The sequence below is a fragment of the Protopterus annectens genome, chromosome 2.part0 (assembly GCF_019279795.1).
Source record: "Protopterus annectens isolate FY-2018-M chromosome 2.part0, PAN1.0, whole genome shotgun sequence".
Taxonomy (NCBI): domain Eukaryota; kingdom Metazoa; phylum Chordata; order Ceratodontiformes; family Protopteridae; genus Protopterus; species Protopterus annectens.
This window is the reverse complement of record NC_056728.1, coordinates 68306521-68327652: the sequence shown is the minus strand read 5'-3', so window position 1 is coordinate 68327652 and position 21132 is coordinate 68306521. Positions and strand designations below refer to the sequence as shown.

At 39.0% G+C, this 21132-nt stretch overlaps 1 protein-coding gene across 2 annotated transcripts in view; it reads right to left on the bottom strand.

Annotated features, from left to right (window-relative positions):
• YBEY (ybeY metalloendoribonuclease) overlaps window positions 1-21132 on the bottom strand; it is a 260748-nt gene that overhangs the window by 120586 nt on the left and 119030 nt on the right. For both annotated transcript variants that reach the window (XM_044060556.1, XM_044060557.1), the window contains exon 3: window positions 20868-20999. In XM_044060556.1, the coding sequence (XP_043916491.1) occupies window positions 20868-20999 (132 nt within the window). The remainder of the gene's footprint in view (window positions 1-20867; window positions 21000-21132) is intronic.

Below are 21132 nucleotides of genomic sequence, written 5' to 3'. Positions count from 1 at the left end.
ACAGTTTGTACCATGCTACAGACCACCCTCTCAAACTCGGGAAACCCACACAGCCTTCCTGAAGACACTGGAGAGTATGAATGTCTCTCCAAACACCATCATATTGGGTGACTTCAACTACCCAAACAGACTGGGAACATTACTCAAGCCCCAACACCCTAGCCCAAAGGTTCCTGGAGTTCATAAACTCAAATGCTATGGAACAACTAGTCACCATTCCCACAAGAGGAGAAAATATACTAGACCTGATCATCACAAACATGAGGACAAAATGCTCCACACCGGAAGTATATCCCTCATTGGTGAGATCAGACCATAAATTAATCTCACTGGAGATCCACATCCCGCCCCCAACCCCAGCAAAAAAGACCACAGTGAAGAACTTCTCAAAAGCAAACTTCACCCTTCTTAAGACTGGAGTGGTATCCTTCAAGGCCCCCGAGCCAGTGGAAACCACAACCCACGCTGCTGAAACCCTTACAAATGCCTTCTACGAGAACCTCCAGGAATGTATGGATCAAGCAATCCCTAATAAAATCAAGACCCTTTCCACCAAAGGCAGGCGCCCGGTCTGGTGGACCCCAGCCATAAACAAACTCTACAACAAGAGGAGAAAGCTACTACATGACAGAGCAAAATCCCTAAAAGGGAAGGCATCTCTGATCAATACTAGCAAAAAACTACGATCACTCATAAAATCATCCAAGGCCAACTTTGAGAGAAAAATCACTAATGACACAAAAGACAATCATAAGGCCTTCTTTAGCTATGTTAGAAACCTGGGTGGAAACTCCCAGATATGCTCAGAATTAGTCCAAAATGATACAAAAATCACTGAACCCACAGACATTGCCAACATACTGTCAGACAGGTTCAGTGCAAATTTCTCCCAAAGGAGAAATATTTATCCCACCAGAGTCTAGCCTCCCAAACATCTCAGATGCCCAGGTGAGAGTTGCTCTCTCTAAAGCAAAAAACACAGCATCAATGGGACCAGACGGTGTCCCCGGCTGTGTGCTACACGAACTCAATGAGGAACTAAACCCACACATAAGGCTGCTGTTTAATCTTAGCCTTACTACAGGATACGTACCCAAAGAATGGCGTACGGCAACTGTGGTCCCACTCCACAAAGGCGGTGCTTCTACAGACCCTGGAAATTACCGCCCCATAAGCTTGACGAGCCTTGTCTGCAAAGCTATGGAGAGGATCATAATGAAACTCATAAATAAAGACATTGGGGACCTACAGACACTGGATCCTACCCAATTTGGCTTTGTCAAGGGCAGATCCTGCCTCTTGAACTTGGTCGACTTTTTCAAAACAGTCACTAAGGCCATTGATGAGGGTAAGGCAGTTCACACAGCCTACCTTGACCTAGCAAAAGCGTTCGACACAATACCCCACTCGGGCATCATAGAAAAGCTCACCAGCTTAGATGTAAACCCATATGTCACAAGATGGGTTGCATACTGGCTCAAGGACAGAACACACAGGGTTAGAGTTGCTGGTGCCATGTCAGACTCTAAGCCGGTCACGAGCGGTGTCCCACAGGGCTCAGTCCTGGGCCCCCTCTTGTTCGGCATTTATTTTTCTGAAGTGCAGACAAACATAGGGGGATTGTGGCTGACAAAATTTGCAGATGACTGAAACTGGGCACCATAATTGACACTCCATCAGACACAGACATCCTCCAGAGAGGTCTCATAGAAATGGATAACTGGTGCCAGAGCCATGGCCTTAAGCTAAATGCCAAAAAATGTATAGTCATACCCTTTGGGAAAAACAAGGTAACCCCTAATTACCACATAGGTGGTAATCCATTAAACACGGAAGAAGTTATCAGGGACCTGGGGACCCAAGTTGACAGTAACCTCTCTTTTGACACTCACATTGCCAAAGTGGTTAGGAAGACCTTCTACATTGCCCACCTGATCATGAAGGGATTCACCATTCAGATCAGGAGAGGTCATTGTACCCCTGTACTCTTCACTTATCAGACCAATGATTGAGTACAACGCCCCATTCAGAATGTACCTTACCCGACACCTGCAGCAGTTGGAAAGACCCCAAAAGTTCCTCACCAAAAGGATAAAGGGGCTCAAACATATGTCATACGATGCCCGACTGAAGAAACTCCAGCTCTATTCAGTCGCATACCGTCTGCTCAGAGGTGATCTGTGCCTGACATACAAGGCCATGTCCAACCCGGAATTAATGGACATGCTCCACCTCAAAAATCCAAATCCACCAGAGCCACGAGAGCAAGAGACTTAAACCTCAACACGGATATAAATAGGACGTGCTGGAGGGACAGATTCATCACCCAGAGACTCCCTACACTATGGAACAGAATCCCAGTCCATGTGAGGCAGAGCCCCTCACTGACTCTGTTCAAGAGAAATCTTGACGAGTGGATGGGAGATCGTAGGTTTACCCCGGGAATCATCTCTGTGTCACTGCTGGACAGAGGCACAGCAAACTAATGGGTATAGTATTCACATCCTAAGGGGTGGTGAAAGCCACACACACTCTGGCTAGGCTTATAAATGCCCTAGGGCAGATAGCCTAGTATGAACCTATGAACCTATGAACTATGGCAATATATGAGGGGAAAATGGTGCATACTGCCTACTTGGGCATTGTCAACAAACTTAAGAAAATAGGTATAAAGCTTTTTATAACACACCGGATAGCTAGCTGGCTCGCTGATAGGAACCAGGAGGTCAAAATCAGTGAGGCCATCATCATAAAGAAGCTTGTCACCATTGGAGTCCCCCAGGGTTCTGTGCTGGGCCCACTCCTTTTTGGCATCTACTTCTTGGATGTCAAAGGCCTCTGGCTAACCAAGTTTGCAGACGATTGCAAACTGGGAGAAGTCAATGGATCAACCCAAGATGAGAACACCCTTCAGAAAGGTCTAATACAGAAAAAGGCTTGGTGCCAAAGCCATGGCTTAAACTCAATACTAACAAATGCATTATAGTACTTTCTGGGAAATCTGTCAACCCAGGTAACTATATCAACAATAAAACACCCTTAAAAGTTGATTCACTAGTCAGGGATCTGGGAACTCATATTGACAGTAACCTAACCTTCGACCAACATGTGTCCAGGGTAGTAAGAAAATCCTTTGATGTTGCTAAATTTACAAGCAAGGGCATGGCATCTAGGTCTAGAATGGTCATCATACCATTGTACTAAGGCCTCATCAGACCCATCACATAGTATAATGTCCCCTTCGGTATGTACCAGACCAGACACATGCAACTGGAATGTCCACAAAAGTTCTTTACAAAAAGGATACAGGAAGTAAACTAAATGTCATGTGCTGAACACCTCAAAGCCCTGTCTCTTTAATTACTATCATATAGACAGGAGAGCTTTGCCTGGCATACAAGGCTTCCCTGGACCCTGTTTTGATGAACCTTTTGCACATCTGCAAAACAAATGGCATCAGAACTACTAGATTAAAAGACTTAAATTTTGCTTGCGACATAAATAGGACATACTGGACAGACAGATATGTTTCTAAGAGAATTCCCATTCTCTGAAACAGGCTCCCCATCCATGTGAAGCAGAGGTCCTCCCTATCCCTATTTAAGCTTACCTTGGACCAGTGGATCGGTAATTGGAAATTCACATCTGGTCTGGCTCCTATGTCTCTGATGGGCACAGGATGTCAGTAAATCATCCCTATATAAATCAAATTTTTGGGTCACATTTGGGTTGCATGGCTAGGCTTATAAGTGCCCTAGTGGTTGTTAGCCTAGTATACACCTATGAATCTATGTACCTATACTAATAATAGCTTAACGCTGCCTTTGATGTAGATAAGCACTGTCCTCGGAAAGAACAATCCCTTTACACGAAACCAGTATTTGCTGTGGAGGTCTCTGCACCATATGTTCCTCATGCAGCAGGTTACAGCCCCTATATACCACCCTAAAATGGACCAGTAACTCAGAAATTCTAAGGCCACTGCAGCACTGAAGTGACACTCTCACTGTAAACCTTTAAATAGAACTCTTTTGCTCCAAGAATATTTTTCATTCCAAGTAACTCACTTTTTAACCAACCTGTGAGGATATTGGGTATCCTGTGCTAGTATGACTGGCTGAAGTTCTATAAATACTGTAAATAATTGTAAATTGCCCTGTGTTATATATGCCTGCATGACTAGCTATAATTTTGTAAATAAGTTTAGGTTTTTTGATTATTACTTTGATTTATGTTAAGATGTTTGAATGAGTATTTTTCTGGCTGACAAAATGTACATGGTTTCTACAAAAAATTTCTAAATGCAGGTTATGCCAGTCAGCAGACCTAGATGTGATGTCACTGTGTGCCAGAGCTGAAAGGAATAGAATCTCCACAGCAGCTGTTTTTGTTTATTTTCTAAAGTCTGATTTGAGAGTATAATTCTCATAACAGCTTTCTGTGACTTAAAAAATTCTGCTATGAAGTTTCATAGACATGCGGGTCCTGAGTCAGTTAAAGTTCAGTAGTTGCAGTAGTTGTTGTAGTAGTCAGTTGTTGTTTTCCAGACCAGTAGTTATCATTCAGTTTTCCAGAGCTGTTTAAAAGAAATAGGAGTTGCTTCTAGCTGCTATTCCAGTCACAGAGGACCAGACAACTGCCTGAAGAGTAGAAATATATTCTTATCTTGCCCTACAGAAGTAAGAGTATCATCTTGCCTTGCTGAGTTAATTAGATTAGACAGGGACAGTTAATCTTTAGACAGTTAGGGATCTACAGATAGATAGATAGGTGTTTTCTTCAATCAGTGTGAAACTTATCCTACAGTGTTATTTTCATAATTCCTGTGTGTGAAACTATGGTTTCTTCTTCTTCTTTCGGCTTTTCCCGATTAGAGGTCGCCACAGCAGATCATCTGTCCGCTCATGATTGGCAGTGGAGTTTTACGGTGTCGAGTTGCCAGCCCGGCGCCCAACCTTCCACAGAAGACACACACACACACACACACACACACACACACACACACACACACACACACACACACACACACACACACACTCATAGCTAGGGCCAATTTAGAGTGTTCAATCCACCTACAGCATGTCTTTGGGATGTGGGAGGAAACCGGATTACCCAGAGGAAACCCACGCGACCACAGGGAGGACATGCAGAGTCCGCACAGAAGGCACCCCAGCCAAGGATCGAACCAGGGAACCTCTTGCTGTGAAGTGACAACGCTAACCGCTGCACCACCGTGGCCGCCCCTATGGTTTACTGGAATCAATTATTCCACGTATGTAAGTTTTAAATTATTTTCTTGATTAAATATTTTATTACCTTCTACTGTGACTGGGTATTTAGAAAATACTTTTAGTAACCTGAGGGGGTGTTTATGCTTACTGTGAACACCAGGGCCACTCCGAAAAGCCTTACTCCTTGAATTGCATGCTACCTTTTTACATCAATATTTATTTTATTCAATATAACTGAACACCCCTTTTGAAGGGTACTGTGGTATTTTGACTGGTGGCAGCCATTACCGTATAATTTGGCAAAGATGACATAGCAGGCAAATCTGTGTCAGTCTTTCTCAAGAGTGTTTGTATGAGTGAATATCAAATATTTAAGAGTGAGTGCATCAAATACCTAGAACTGAGACAGTGCTCTGCAGTGGTTAATGTGAAGACTCATTTGGGGACCTGGCGTGATGCATAAAGTCCAGTCCCAAGTTTGGAGCCTGTTCCCTGTATACTCTCAGGGGAAACTGTGTGTTCCTATCTCTGTTTTCAGTGAAGCTCCCTTACTGGAAACAGTATTGAGGATTGAGGCTCCTTAGTTACAGCTGTGGGTTTAAGAGGGGTCATCACACAACCAGCCTTCAGTAATGTACCTACTACCTTTTATGGTAAATATAAAGAGCATCAACATGAGACAATACATACAATTCCTAGAAAATCTCTGACTGCTCACTGACTGGCAATCTAGTATTTCAAAATTTTACCATCATAAAGCATAAAAAATGGTCAGTCTAATAAGGAGAACATGCAGAAAAATTGTGCGTATTTTTAAAAGCTAGCACGAACCACTAAGAGTTTGGTAACTTCAGCTAATGAGAGACACTTTAACCTAAAATATCATTGAAAATAACCTCAGCAATCAATTAAAAGTCAGAAAAGATAGTGAAGAGAGATTAGACATACAATTCACAAAGAAACAATAGGAGGACATGTGTATGGCTCCCAAATATGCAACAAAGCTTAGAAGATTTAGGATTTTTGCCTGGATGTGTTTGCATAGATACCTAAGCAGACTCCAAAGAATTCTTCCTCAGGTAGATGGAAATGTGGAAGTGTGATGGGGAAGAAACAGGTAACTGGGAACTTATGTTTTGGAAGTGTAATGAGTTAGCAGACTTTAAAAATTACCTACAGCATACTCTATTGGGAATACGGGGCGAGTAAATGAGTGTAACTAAGGAAATGATGTTTTTCAGCTGGGATACAAGATATGAATTGCTTAGACATAGAAAGGCCTTGTCAAGTTTAATTCTGATGGCTGCCAAAAAGGCAATCACTAGAAAATAGAAATCAAAATCTAAACCAACTATACTTTGAAGCAGTGAATACTGTAACAGAGATAAAGGAACAGGACTCAGAATCTATAGAAAAAGGCAGAAGTAAATTTCATACAAAAAAATAGAAATTATGGGAACAATGCACGCAGAACAATGTTTTGGAGGTGGAATGGGGTTTAAGAGAAGGCACTGAATAACTTATGTAATGTTGTCTAAATTAGAAGATGTATAACAATATATTTGATGTATAACGTATGTAAATGGAATCTTGTTAATATGGTCTGAGTACTTTTATATAAATGTAAGCTTGCCTATGTCACAAGTGATAATTCAATAAAGGTGTTTAAAAAAAAATAAAAATAACCTCAGTAGATGGAATATTTTTGCCTCTGCCACCACTGCCCTTAGGAGTTTGCAGCGACTAAAAAGACTAAGTTGCCATTTCCCCTTCTTTTTCCTGATATGGATGATAGTCAGAGATGCAACAGAGGGCTTAAACATGCTTGGCTACCTCACAACTGATTATTCAGAGTGGATCTTGTCTCATCCATCAATGGATAAGTACTCTGCATTACTAAATTGCATGTTTTCAAGTTATTTTTAAGTACTGCTGTTATTTCTGGGCATTATTTGTTATGTTTTAGCACTATGAATCATTTTAGAGTGCTGTATTTTTGCATATGTGGCTATCAGCCATGTCTTTATCATACTAATTAATACATCTCTTAGTTCAGTTTGTCCCAGCAACAGAAGCTTTCCCCTTCAATCACATCTGTTCCATCTCCCTTTTCAGTATGCTCAGAGATATTGTATGACCCAGGCCTGTCACATTGTTGGTTTCAGACCTTCATCTCCTCTCCATATTGCTAGATAAGGTCAGTTTTTACTATGTTTCTTCCTTGTCTTACACTGGTGCCCCTGTTTTGGTTTCACTGAAACCTTATTGAAGGGTGGGCAGTAGACTTCCTACTTGCATCAAAACTGTGGTTTTCTCTCTTTGTTGTTTACTCTGCCTAATTTAGTCTGCATCTTGGAATATCTGCATTTTTTGTGTTCTGCTATCTCAAATTGTCTTCTGCACTAACCTGCACTACTTGCAAGGCTAGCACTACTACTACAATCATGACTCCTTACATCATTTTCTGTGCTCCTCTTAATAAGCTCCAGTTATCTTTTATCGCATCATTTCCTACATCTTATTATCAGATTTCTCCTGGATGCATGGAGGACAGCAAGGAAAAGCCAAGCGAAAAGGAATAAAACAGATTGTGATGGAACAAATAATCTACATGCAAATTTCAAGCAGTACCTTTGAAGCTATGGTTCTATGTAGAGACACACTTCTGTGGTTCAGTGATTAAATTTATCCTTCCTTCCTTCCTGTCTGATCCTGCTATTCTTTTTTTCCTGCAATCAGAGTGTGCTAGAGTCCTTCAAAACCACTTGTTAGGATATCACAGACCACACGAGGGAGTGTGTATAGCACACAAGCCTGCCACTCCACCCCTGCAATTAAACATATTTTAAGGGTTGTACTACAACTAATGTAGTCACAAGCTCTTAATGGCTACTCTATCAAACCAGGGACTCCAGCGCATTTTAGCTGGTGCAGGCTGCCACCTGCGCTCAAACTCAAATATATGTTCAGTCAAATAGCTGCCACACCTTACCCGAACACAGTATCCAAGTTCAGAGAGTTAAGTGCAACAGCTGTGAGAAGAAAGTAGGGGGTGTGGGGGTGGGAGTGTAGATTACAGCAGCGATCAGGAAGAGTATGTTAATTTGGGGAGCAGGAGGAGAGTTTTAGGGTTAGGAAGTGGAAAGACAGTCTTGGGGTTAGGGAGTGGAAAGGAGCGTTAAGTTTTGGGAACGGCAGATAAGTTTCAGAGTTAGGAAGCACTTATGGAATTTAGGTTTAGGGAGGAGGGGACCCTGGAAACTGATGTGGCAGAAGATGTCAATCGTGCAGAAACAACAGTCAGACTCACTGCAGCTGGAAAGTTATAACTTGCTGGATCGCTGCTGTCCAAAACCTGGCATAACAGATGTGCTTGGTAACATCACTAAGGTTAAGGAGACATCACTGAGGTTAAGGAGAGAACATATGTCTACCATCCCTCTCATAACTAAAAAAAACATGAAATAAGAAATCTTAATCTCACCCCTGAAAAGCATAACCACTATGGTTCTTTCAGAAGTGAACTCTAGCCTCATTCTAAATGCTCTATGGAGATGGCCACTAAACAATACCCTTGCCAGTGAAGGACTTTGGAGCACTAAGAATCAGCCATCCACCACCACCTTGAGAACCCACCAATCTTTAAAGATGGCTCTCCAAGCCAGGGCAAATACAGAAAACTGAATCCACGCAGGTAGCATTAGATGGCAGACAGAACTATAATTAGTAGACAAGTGGAGAAGTCCTCCTAGGTGACTTCACTGCCACAGCTTTGGGGAGCCTCACAACTATGATGAGTAAAGGGCTTTCATGTCTGTGACAAGCCTAACTCTTCATCAGGTTGGCTAAGCCTTCTAGAAGTCATTGATCAAGTCTTAGAGAGTTGACCAAAGAGGACTTTCCCCAAGGAGGGATTGCCTGAGCTCTTCCTTAAAAAGGAAGGTCTCAGCCATGTCATGTCAGCAAACATATGCAACATAAGTAATGCTCAGCATGGGCTTCATATAAGAATTTAGCAGAGGTCTTTACAATTCTACTGAAACTATACCATCAAACGCAGGCAAAGGCCTTTAAACTGCATCACTTTTCACAGATATTAGAACTGTATTTGATCTATTAACCACTCCCTTTTTGCTAAGAAAAATATCAAGATTAGACTTTTGTGAAAAACTATGCATGTGTTTCTCACAATATCTGTCCAACCATATGGTCAAAGTACACTTTGTCATGAAGATGGTTTGGTTGAACAGGATATTACCATGATGTCACAAGGCTCTGTGTTACATTTAGTTCTTGCATTACTTATTAATATCCTACGTAAAGAACTAAAATAAATTATATCTGACTCCATATTCTGATGATATTTTACTGTTTACAGTGGTACTTCATCTTCACCTTAATACCTTACTATGACTTCTCCAGTCTATTTCTCGCTGACCCATTATGTATTAGTGCCAAGTTTGTCTTCTGACACAAACATTTTGAATTCTGGCTATATTAGACATTATGCTTCACCAGTCACAGTGTCCTAACAAAACAAACTTAACTCCACCTACAAAATGACTAGTTTAACCAAACTGGAAAGCAGAACTGCCACAACTTAAAAAAAAACCCAACTCTCATCAAATCAAGAACATGCACACCCTTTTACCACCATTAGAATAAGCAAAAATATTCTTCTTCAAACAAATTAACACCATCTGCGGCGCAAAACATTTTCCCTCCTCAAACTACCATAAATAAATTATGCCACTTTATCACACTTTCCGATTCCAGACATCACTGCACCACAGTGCAAACTGCTAAATGCTTATCCATAACACAGATGGTGACACTATTACTTTCCACATTCATATAAGTGTTTAAACTGTAATTGCTGTCATTTCCTCTCTGTTCAGTAAACTAAAGCACCTTACAGTCTCCTTTGTGTTATCACAACAAAGGTCCCTACTCAAAAAAGACCTCCACTGCACCCTATCAATCACTGGCTATATATGAAAACAGTGACAAATGTCTTAGGACTCTCCACTGCCTTTGATTAGAAATAAAACTAAAGTATCTTCTCTTAAATCACAGTAAAGTGAAAAAATAACCAAAACAACATTCTCATATGTTATAACACTGGACAGAAGCAACCATTAAGGCACACACAAACACACAATATATATTACATACATAATATAAGAAAAGGCTCTGCATATGTGCATTGTTTGAAAGAAGCCTGGAGATTTGCATGAGCAAGGAAACAGGACAACTGAGGCAGAACCCTGAGATGAGGTAGTTCACTTTGCTGGATAAATGGAAAGACTAGCTGTAGCTGCAAGTTACTGTGAGACATTTAAAACCTGAAATATGGAAAATGTGCAGTTATGTCCATCTTGGGAAATGCATATCATGAAGTAAAACTGCACTTATTTTATGAATAGTGTCTCCATGTCACAACATATGTACAGACAGATGATTGAAGCAGAAGTTGCATCATTGCTTATGTTTATGTTAATCTCTTCATGTTAAACAACTGAGCTGTACACTGCTCCAGGATAAGGTACTGTTCAATACACTCCAATCTCCACCTACAAGTAATGTTTCCTTGATGTTGTCTTATGATATTTCCCAGGATTTCTTTCAACTCTTTCTCCTTTGTTTTAGGGAACACATACACATTAACATCTTCTACCTTACCAGTTGTCCTCAAGTAGTTCATGCCTCTCCTGTTTATCCATTTCTCTGTCCTCAAATTGGGACTTGTATCCTTTTTTTAATAAATATCACAACCCCTCTTTCTCTTTCACTGCTCATCTCTGCACTGTGTCTTATCATCTCATCTTTTTATTAAACTATTGTGTTCAACCTCATTCAAATGTGTTTCTTATAACATCTTATGATTAACACTCTTCTATAGATAAACCACTATTATTTTTTTTCATTTTACTCTGTCCTGTCAGTCCATTTACATTCCATACTATGATTCGAAATCTGTCCATATAAGCTTATTTAAGTTCATGCCTTCAGTTTATTTCACATTGTCAATCGTACCCTCCATTTTGCACTTTGTATTAACTTTTACCACACTGTAGTTTTGTGGTGTCTATTCTGCTGCTAAATAATTCTGCATCATAACATTATTTTCCTTGCTTGCCCTTGCAACCTAGAAATAACAAAAAGTCAAACATCTGTAACATATTAATAACTACATACACATTCTATACAGACATTTTCCATTCATCCTTCCTCATCTATAAATGGAGCAGGGGTTTCCAGCCAATGGATTTGTACATAGACAGTAAAAAAAAAAAAAAAACTTTCATTTTTACCTACCTCCCATTACTTAATCCTTTATTGCTTAACAAAAAAGTTGTAAATAGCCTGGCATACACAAAAAAAAAATAATAGTAAACCGTATCCAACTTTATGCTAATGCCTTGAAATAGCCTACCTTTCCTTGACACTATCAAAAGACTCCTGACTTTGTCCTGAGTTTATTATGAATTTTCCCCGATTCTTGTTTAACTAGAGACAGCTGTCCAAGACTTGCTATTTTCTGGTCACCTGTACTTTTAAATCTTCCATTAAGGAGCCTATCTTGGCTTCCTTGACTCCAGATATATATCTAGACATGCAAAACTGGAGATTCCCCAAGCATGTCTGACAGCCATTAAAACTTTATTGGGGGATCTCTCCTCCTGATCAAGTACAATGTCGCTTTTTTTTGTTTATACTTGCTCTCACTCTTAAATCTGCCTTCCCACTGGTTATTTGGGTATAATTTCTCCAAGTGTTTTGGGTTCTAATGTCAGGATGGGAAAATACTCCATTCCTACGTCAGAGTACGATTAGAGTTCATGAAATTAGTATTGTTTCAGACTTTGATGCTAGCCAAGAGTGCTCTTCTGAGCACTTGCAATGTACCCAAAATTACCTCCTGCTATAATTCATAGAGGGTCTGTGCACTGGTATCATATTTAAGCGCAATTGTAAATTATTAGTCCTGATGCTCCTGCTACTAATGGGACTTTCTGGGTATCATTCTACTACATTAGTCTCATTTATGCCTGCAAATCCAGGTATTTTATGACTCTTGTGTCCCTCTCTCTCTCTACTTAAGGCACTGTAATCACAGGGTGTAACAATTTCAGTGGTCGACACTACTTTTATCTTTATTCATGGACTACTATATCTGGGGTTTTTTGCTTCTATTTTTTGAACTGTTGGTAATGGTAATATAAACTTCAACACTCTTTATATTGCTTCATGGTCCACATTTCCAATGCTTTTCAGCAACTTTTGTATTACAATGTTTGCACAATTCCCAATGCAAATGTCTTGCCACATCACTGTGCCTTTGACTATACAGGCTTCTATGCGGAAAGCATATCCCAACCAGCATCAAGATGTGCGATGGTTTCCAGTTCTGTTTTACAGAACTTGCATTTGTCCATTTCTCCCATATTTTCAATGGACTTTGCAAGCCAATGTGTATGCAATCCACTATTCTGGGCCACCATTATTAACCTTTCATCTTTTGGTTTCAATGTAGCTCTCTTTAACCATTACTGTGTCAAACCTTGGTTAACATGAGGTTGTTCCAGAAGATTTTTATACCCATCACTTTATTTGTGGACTTTCCAATATTTTTCCATCTTGTGTGATCCTTTTTCTTATATTCATTCTTTATTTTGCTTTTTGGCATATTTAGTTGCTGTCTGATTTTTGTCTACTTCTAGATTTCCGTTCCTGTTGTATTCTGAAATGCTTCTGCTAAACTAAGCAACACATTATCTTGGACTTCTCCTTGTGTTTTAAAACTTCACTAATTTTGGATCCGATGAGGTCAGTAAGTATATACGTATATGTACAGTCCCATGATTGCAGACTTATACATGTAGTCAATTTTGAGGAGGCTCATGTCTTTCAGAGTGATAAATACATGGATTTTTATTTTTTTACATCATTTCAGAAGCATGAAGTATTTTTCTTATTTTAGTATCCAACTGCTAGAACACTTTTTGAGGGTAAATTATTTGCAATCTATTTGCTATCCAGCTAAAGAAATGTGCCTCCAGATCACCACAAAGCTGCAGACATCAAAATACTTAAAACAAACTCAGTCATTAGTTCAAAACAGCCCAACAGACTTACTTTAAGACCTATTTAAAACACATTTCCTTTTTTTCTCTCCCATTATTTCTGTAGTGAGAGTAGACAAATCCTAGTACATAAAAAGTAAGCTTTTCTCCCCCCCCTCCCACCACCTTTTTGACAGACACTACACAACTTTTGGGTTTGAAAACTCCTTTTTTAGAATGCACTATTGTCCATAGTGTCTTATAATTCCATTTGGGACTTGAGAGATTGATGCTTCACAGCTCTCTCTCTGCCTGATCACTTTTGCTTGGTGTGGACAATAGGTTTGCTATCATAGATGTTCTCATTCTTCTTGTGAACTTCTGGACACACTTCTGTTTTTAGTCCATTTTTCATTTGAACACTGATAATGGCTTCACAGGCATTGTCTACATCAAATTTCTGCTGGTTAGAAAGATATTTTTTTCTTCTTGTTCGCAGATTTGATCCCTCTTAGAAATCACCCTTTTGGTTACACTTACACCTTGCACAACACCTGCTCTACATCCAGGAATGTCTTGTCTTTCAGAAAAAAAAATCATGTTTGTAGTACAGACTATTTAACATTTTAATGATTTTTTTCCCTACAAATTCTCATCACTGGAATAAACTTATTCCACTTCAGTTGTGCAACAGATGACTATTTGTTATCCACGAAGACCTTATTATTAACCCATCATGAGTTTTTTTCTCTTTCTTCCACAGACTACACAATATCTTCTCCTTTAACAAAAGGAGCTGAAATTTAATTAGGATTAGTTGAGGAATCTTTGTGGCAGATTTTCATGGTACAAATGGCATGTGAGCTATATCAATAAGTTGCTCTCCTTCTGGAATATCTGTCTGAGACACAATTTGCTTCCTGTTAAAATCTATGCACGTCAAGCTCTCCACTTTTTCTGGTATGCTTGTGAAGCAAAGATTTTCTCCATTTGCTCTAACCTTCTAATTCTGCAAGTTTTTCTGCCATTTCCTCTTGCTGGGTTTCTAGATTGACAATTATTTCCTTTAAATTTATTTCTGTTTCCTGGACAACTGCTAATTCATCTGCGTGGTGGGAGATAGCATCTTCTGCTTCCTTCAGCCTTTTTGCATTAGATTTTATGTACTTTCATAATGTGCCATTCATCCTCATGACTTCATACAGTAGATCAACCTTTTCTTGTATAGGAGACATGCACCCCCTCTTTTTGGTTGAGATTTTTTTAGGTTGTCTGTCTTCCCCACCACATATTCTGCTTCTTCAATAGTGGCAGCCTTAAGAAATGCAGGGCCCAGTTTGTACTGCTCCATGATCTGGTGTCCCTCAACTCTTTGTTAAAGAGGGGAAAAAAAAAGAAAAACATATCTTCTACTTTTAACAACTTATGTTGCACACTGAAAGGCAAGTAGTATCAGAATTAATTTCTCTATAAGCAGTCAGAAATGCCAGTACAGAACTGAATGCTGTACTGCATGCACTACCTTTTAGCTTATCATCTATAGATCTTGCTGGCTAACATCCTGAGACCAGGACAACTGCTCCCTTCATCCTACTCTTGCTACGCTTCTGTCTCGGGGCCCTAAAGCCACAACCATACTTGACTTCTTTACTCAAGAATTTTGGACAAAGGCAAATGATGAGGAAACGTGTCCAAAATCAGGCATATATATTTAAAATATTACTTAGCAGACTGTTAGCCAAAACTATAGTTTTTTTGTTATTTAATAAAATAAATATTTTTCCTTTCTTTTCTCCTGAAACTGCCAGGGGTTACGACTGGTAGGTAACAATAATGAAGGAATTCAGCATACCTCTCAAACACTTAGTGGAAGGATTCTGGACAGAGCCAAAAATAATGGATGGCAAAGACCCAAAATCAGGGACAGATCTTATATATTGCTCCTCTACACTTAGAAAGTTGACAGAATAACAGTTTTATTTTATTAGCGTGCAATGTCATTATTTACTGACTTCAAACCTCAACAATATTTTATGAGGAACAGAATCGAAATGTCAGGCAAACATCTCTGCAAAATTCAGCACAAATGAGAGGTATGGACTGCAATATCACAGTTTATTAAAATACCAACATTTGTTAATGAAGTGCCAGTATTTTAACAAATGACAGTACTGCATTTGCAGTAACAGGTGCAGGGTTCAATGTATGGTAAACAGACTGACTGTAGCAAGAACATGTTGTCATCACTGATTAACCTAGACAGTCTCACCATTTGACCTTTTATAATGTTTTTCTTCTGGTAAAGGGGGTGGCAACTTTGAAAATGGAGAAGAGAATTGGAAAAAGTTTTTTTACGAAATATAGTAGATGACAGACTGTCATTTTCTTTGTCTTTAATAAGCATAATATCCAAAAACTCGCACTTGTCGTCGTGAATGTTAAATGTAAATTTCAAAAAAGAAGTACTTGAGTTTAAAACATTGATGAAATTGTAAATTTCATTGTCACTCCCTTTCCAGAATATCAAAATGCCATCTAAAAAACGCACATAGAGTGAAATTTTGTGCTTAAACTGTGATGAAAAAATATATAACATGTTCAAGTTAGAAATTAACAATTTATCGAGCATGTTGTCTGAAAGAGGTTATCCTATTGATATTGTTAACAACATTAGATATGAAGTGACAGAGAAAAGATTGACATGTTACAGACCTATTCTAAAAGCAGGTTTATTCAAAAGTAATACAGCTACTACAAATTCAAATGACCACAAGCATACAATGATTTTGTCTAACAATTCTTGCAGTATGGACGTTAAAAATATCATTAGTGACTTGTGGTGTTCTGTGCTCACTAAAGATATTATGAATGTGGTTGGCAACAACCCCTGTTTTATCAACAGCAGAGGTAAGAGTTTGAAAGAAATGATGGAGTCCAATGAGTATCATAATATTTACAAACGGTCTATGATGAGCAAATGTGGCTCTTGTAGCGTGTGTAAATACATCAACAATGGACCATATGTTGCAGTTAACAACTATGCCAAAACTATTAGAAGTGCAGGCTACTGCAACTGTAATACAAAAATGGTCATATACTTAGCTACGTGTATGAGCTGTCCAACATTTTACGTTGGAAAGACCATTAGAAAATTAAGGCTAAGGATTTTAGAGCACAACAGGGACATAAAAAAATAAAAGAACTATTAATGCTCTATATACACACAGTACGGTTTGTAATAATTTTAAACAATTTTTGTTTTTTGTAGTGGACAGGGTACTCTACAGTGACAGGGGTGGTGATCACAAGATTTTATTAGAGGTAAAAGAATGCCTCTGGCAATTGAGGCTAAATGCACTGAACCCACCTGGTATAAATGAGCATATCTCTCTACTCAGCATACTGAAATACAGGTCATATTTAATTTAACTTAACTTTCTTAGTAACAGTTCATTTTTTGTCATTAACATCTTAGGGCTATGTATGTATTAGGTTTGTTTACTATTAAGGTTTATTTTTTGACATTTTTAAAAAAATTCTAGTATGTATAACAATAATACACGATGACATTTTTATATATTTTATGACAGTATGTCACTTTACAGTTTCTAACTTGCAAATTGGTTTTTAAATGTTGACTGTGATATGATTACTTCACTATTATTTTAACCAGTACACTGTTAGGTAGATTGTTTCACAAGAGTATTTTATTGCGTACTCCTTTAAAGAGGGGCAGTGACATTTTAATTCTCATTATTGTAATTTCTTGATTATTGGCTATTTTAGGGGGCATAAGTATTTTAATTGAGTATATGTAGAGCTTGTGTAAAAGTATGCATTACTCTGATGATGCCCTTTATTGGGTGAAAGCGCTAAGTCTTCACTGAACTATCATTTGCTGTTTGTGTGTTCTCCATTAAAGCTGCTGTTTCGAGGGGGATTCCGGCTTGGTTTATTTATATAATCCAAAATATTGATTCATCAAGGAGAGTTCCTGATGTTACAGCATCCTATTAATAACAATATAATGAATTCAAGAATAAAGCTTGTCCTATATCTTACCACAACAAAACCATTAAAGTATCATAATGGAATTTAAAGTTACCCCATTTTACAAAACAGATTTAAGAGAAAAAGAGACAAACTGAAGAGAGAAATGGATGGCTTAAGGGAGACATGAGGATTGTTTTTTTCTTCCTCAAACAAAAAATGGTGGTTGATAAGAAAAGCCCTCCAAAGAATGCTTTAAGATCAAAAGGGTAACAGAATTCAGAATTAAAAATGTATGGGAAAAATATAAGGTTATCCTTATTGTTTGTGAAAAACAGCTCTTCTTTGCAAGGCAGCTGGCCTCACTTTTCGTAATTAACTGAGAAGCTTGGCATTTCAGGAGGATTGAGATTGTTTGGAAGCCTGGTCAGGCACATCCCAATGAGTGGAAGTCACACAGCATGACCAGAAACTGTTGAACAGGTTCCATCTTTCAACTTTTCTGGAATCTCATAGGATGGTAACTGCTGCTAGAGATATGGAAGACTGACCCACCCTTTTCAGTTTCACTGCAATTCTCGCAAAGGTAAGCAGTGCAGAAAATGGATAGATGGATATATTAAAGAAAGACTGCCAACTTTGAAAAAAGGTAGGAAATTGTAGTCCAACATGCCCTGGTCTGCTATAACAACCTATATTTTTAGCAAATAAAACAGATTAAATATGCTTATGTAATGCAAAACCTGCACACTTCATGTAGCCTGTGGGAACACTGTCAACAGTAAGGGAGAGCACAAAGTAACCATTTTAAAATACACAATGTATAAATGGGCAGTAAAAATGAATACTTAAATGTTACTGGTCTCATGATACAATTTAAAACACAGTGTAATATCATCTTGATAGTTCATAGTGTATGTACTATACTTACATGGCGTTGGGGGGACTCAGAAATATCATTTGGTGTAGTGCAATGCTCTTGAAAGACAGAATACCTATGATATGAGCTGACATAGCTTTTTTCAACATCACAGGACAAGGCTCACAAAAGGTGGAAAGTAGAGAGAAAGAACAGTGCAAGATGAATAGCAAACAACAACAAAAAAAGGTAACAAAGATAGTAAAGGCAGCCAGCTGAAAGGGATTAAGGAGGGAAGCAAAGGCTTTTAGGTACATAACAGAAAGAAGATGGGAGGTATGGAATTGGCCAAGCTGGGTAAATATGAGGAGAAGATCACAGAAGACTGGGAAAAAGCAAAGGTACCAACTGATTACTCTTTTTCAATCTTCTCAATGGAAAGCAAGGGGAAGCTGCTATTGTGGAAGGAAGTAAGGTGAGAATGAGAACAGTGAATAGACACCTAAACATAAGGGGAGGAGGTTAAGAAGGAGTTGGCTGCCCTAATGGAAATTAAAGCAAAAATGATGAAATGAGCTGCTTCCTAGAATCCTCAGCAATCTGCTCTGTGTGTTGCCAGACCACCTTATGGAGACCTTCAACACATCACTGACTCTAAGTGCAGAAATGCCAAAGGACTAAAAGACTCTAATTACATACCCATGTACAAACAAGAAGCACAAAAAAATATGGGGAACTACAGGCATATAGTTCAACAACTGTGGCAGGGCAAGTCACTGACATAACCTCGAAATGCAGGTAGGTAGCATTTTCAGAGGTCAACAATTAGTAACACGAGAACCAACAGGGATTAATGGCCAGAAAACAAAACTGCTCCAGTTTAATGGGTGGGTTACAGGTCATTTGACAGGGATGTATCAGTAGATGGTGTCTCCCTGAACTTCAGCAAGGCCACTGACTTGGCCCCACACTGGAGGTGATAGGAAAACTGGAGAGGATGGGGGAAGGACTAGGACTGAGGAATGACATTCCTGCATGATGGAATGGTAGAATAAAGACTTGTATCAGCACAGGCAACCTCTGAAATCAAGGAAATGACTAGTGGAGTACCAAAGGAGTCTATCCTGGTTCCTACACTACAGGGGGCTTTTCCACAAGAAAGCGCTTTCAGCACATCATTGAATTCCTCCAACATGGGCTCAGCACTTGAGCTCAGTCACAGTTGACATAAGCTTGATTGCATTCAGGGCTCTCTTAGTAACTATGGTCTCACAGGCACAAAGCAGCAAGTAGTGTTTCACCCAGTATTCCATCTGCTTGGTTTTGTCCTTCAAGACCTTGCTTGTGGATGACTTAAGTGGGCGATCTTCCTCTGGGATGAGTGACATACTTGTCTTACAAGCCATACACAGTGGGAAAACTCTTTTTTTGGTAATATTATAATGTTACAAAAATTAATAAAACAATGAATTGCACTCTTTTGCTGAAAATGATAAAAATCTGACGGGGCTCTATTTACTGTCCTGTGGAATATGTATTCATGTTGTGTTTGCTAAAGAGTGGGTGACATGAACTGTCAATCAGTAGCAATACTGACTTTTGCAAGTGACATTTCCCATGAACAAAAGAAATTATTTTAACAAAATCAAGACATGAAGGCAGACTTTCACTCATAAGCAATATAAGACGCAGAATAAAAATTGTGCATTAACAAATACCACTGCTCCACTGTTGAAGAACGCTAAAGTATTATGCAAGTACTATTAGTTAAATAAGGAAGGAGATGAGGTGTTTGTAAAGGAAGACCAGGTAAAAATACTAGTCAAGTTTACTGGTAGGGGATGTGTGGGGAGAATTACACAATACTTAGATAAGAAACATTCACAGGAGCTGAAGGAGAAAGCAGGGATAGAACACTGGCCAACATTATGCAACTCTGTGCAAAGGCACAAATGTGACATGCTGGTATTACTGCATGTCCACTTTCTAATCAGTACACTAGTAAAACTCCTGCTGCTAAGCAGCAAGGTTCCACCATACAACAGGCAGTACACATGACTAAAATGGTATCTCATTAGCTGGACAACACATTTGTGTGGATACCACAGAACCAAGGCATTATGGGAAGTAAGTAGGTGCAGACTATAGGGATCAAATAACTTCTTTGATCTATGAAAGTACTTCTTCAGGCTGGTTCTATGCCATACATAGTGGAGCTCTGACCACAACTCTCATGACCCAGGTTTGCTACCAACCTGTGCATACATGAGCCAGTAACGGGAAGAGGAATGTAACATCTGCTTACCTCCGAGGTACACATTTCATCAAGGATCTGTGGTTGAAGCACAAGGGGATATAGTAAGGTTTAAAGCTAAAACTCCATCCCTGACAGCTTTGTGGATAACAGTCACACCAGAGGTACAGCAGTGCAAAAGATCTGTTGATTGGCAGAAATGGGGGAGAGGAAGGGAGCAATAAATGAACAAGAAAGAACTTCTTTATGGAGAGGGGTGTTGCCCAGTGGAATGGACTGCTGGAATGGGTGGTGAAAAAAGAATCATCCATGGAAGCACTCAACAGGGTGAAGAAAGGATAACGGTGAATGGAGGAACAGACAGCAGGTAGGACATTAAATGCATTTAAACATCAGACAACAAAGCCTGTCTACAGGTAAGTACAAGTACATCAGTTAGTTACTCAAGCAAAAAGGTGAGAACGTACCGTAAGAACATTGTAAAAATCTTCTTTGTACTTCTGACAATCTTCATAGATATATTCTACACCCAGGAATATGTCTCCGAGAGTACGTTCATCAGAGGAAAGAAGCTGAGGCAACTCTCCAGCTTTTAATTCCTAATAATTCAAAGAGTGAGACCAAAGAGTGTGAAATGCCATGAAAACAGATTTGAGCAAAATAACCACTCAATTTAGCATTACTAAATAAAAAATAAATAATTATAATTCAACAATAAAAAGCAAAATGCAG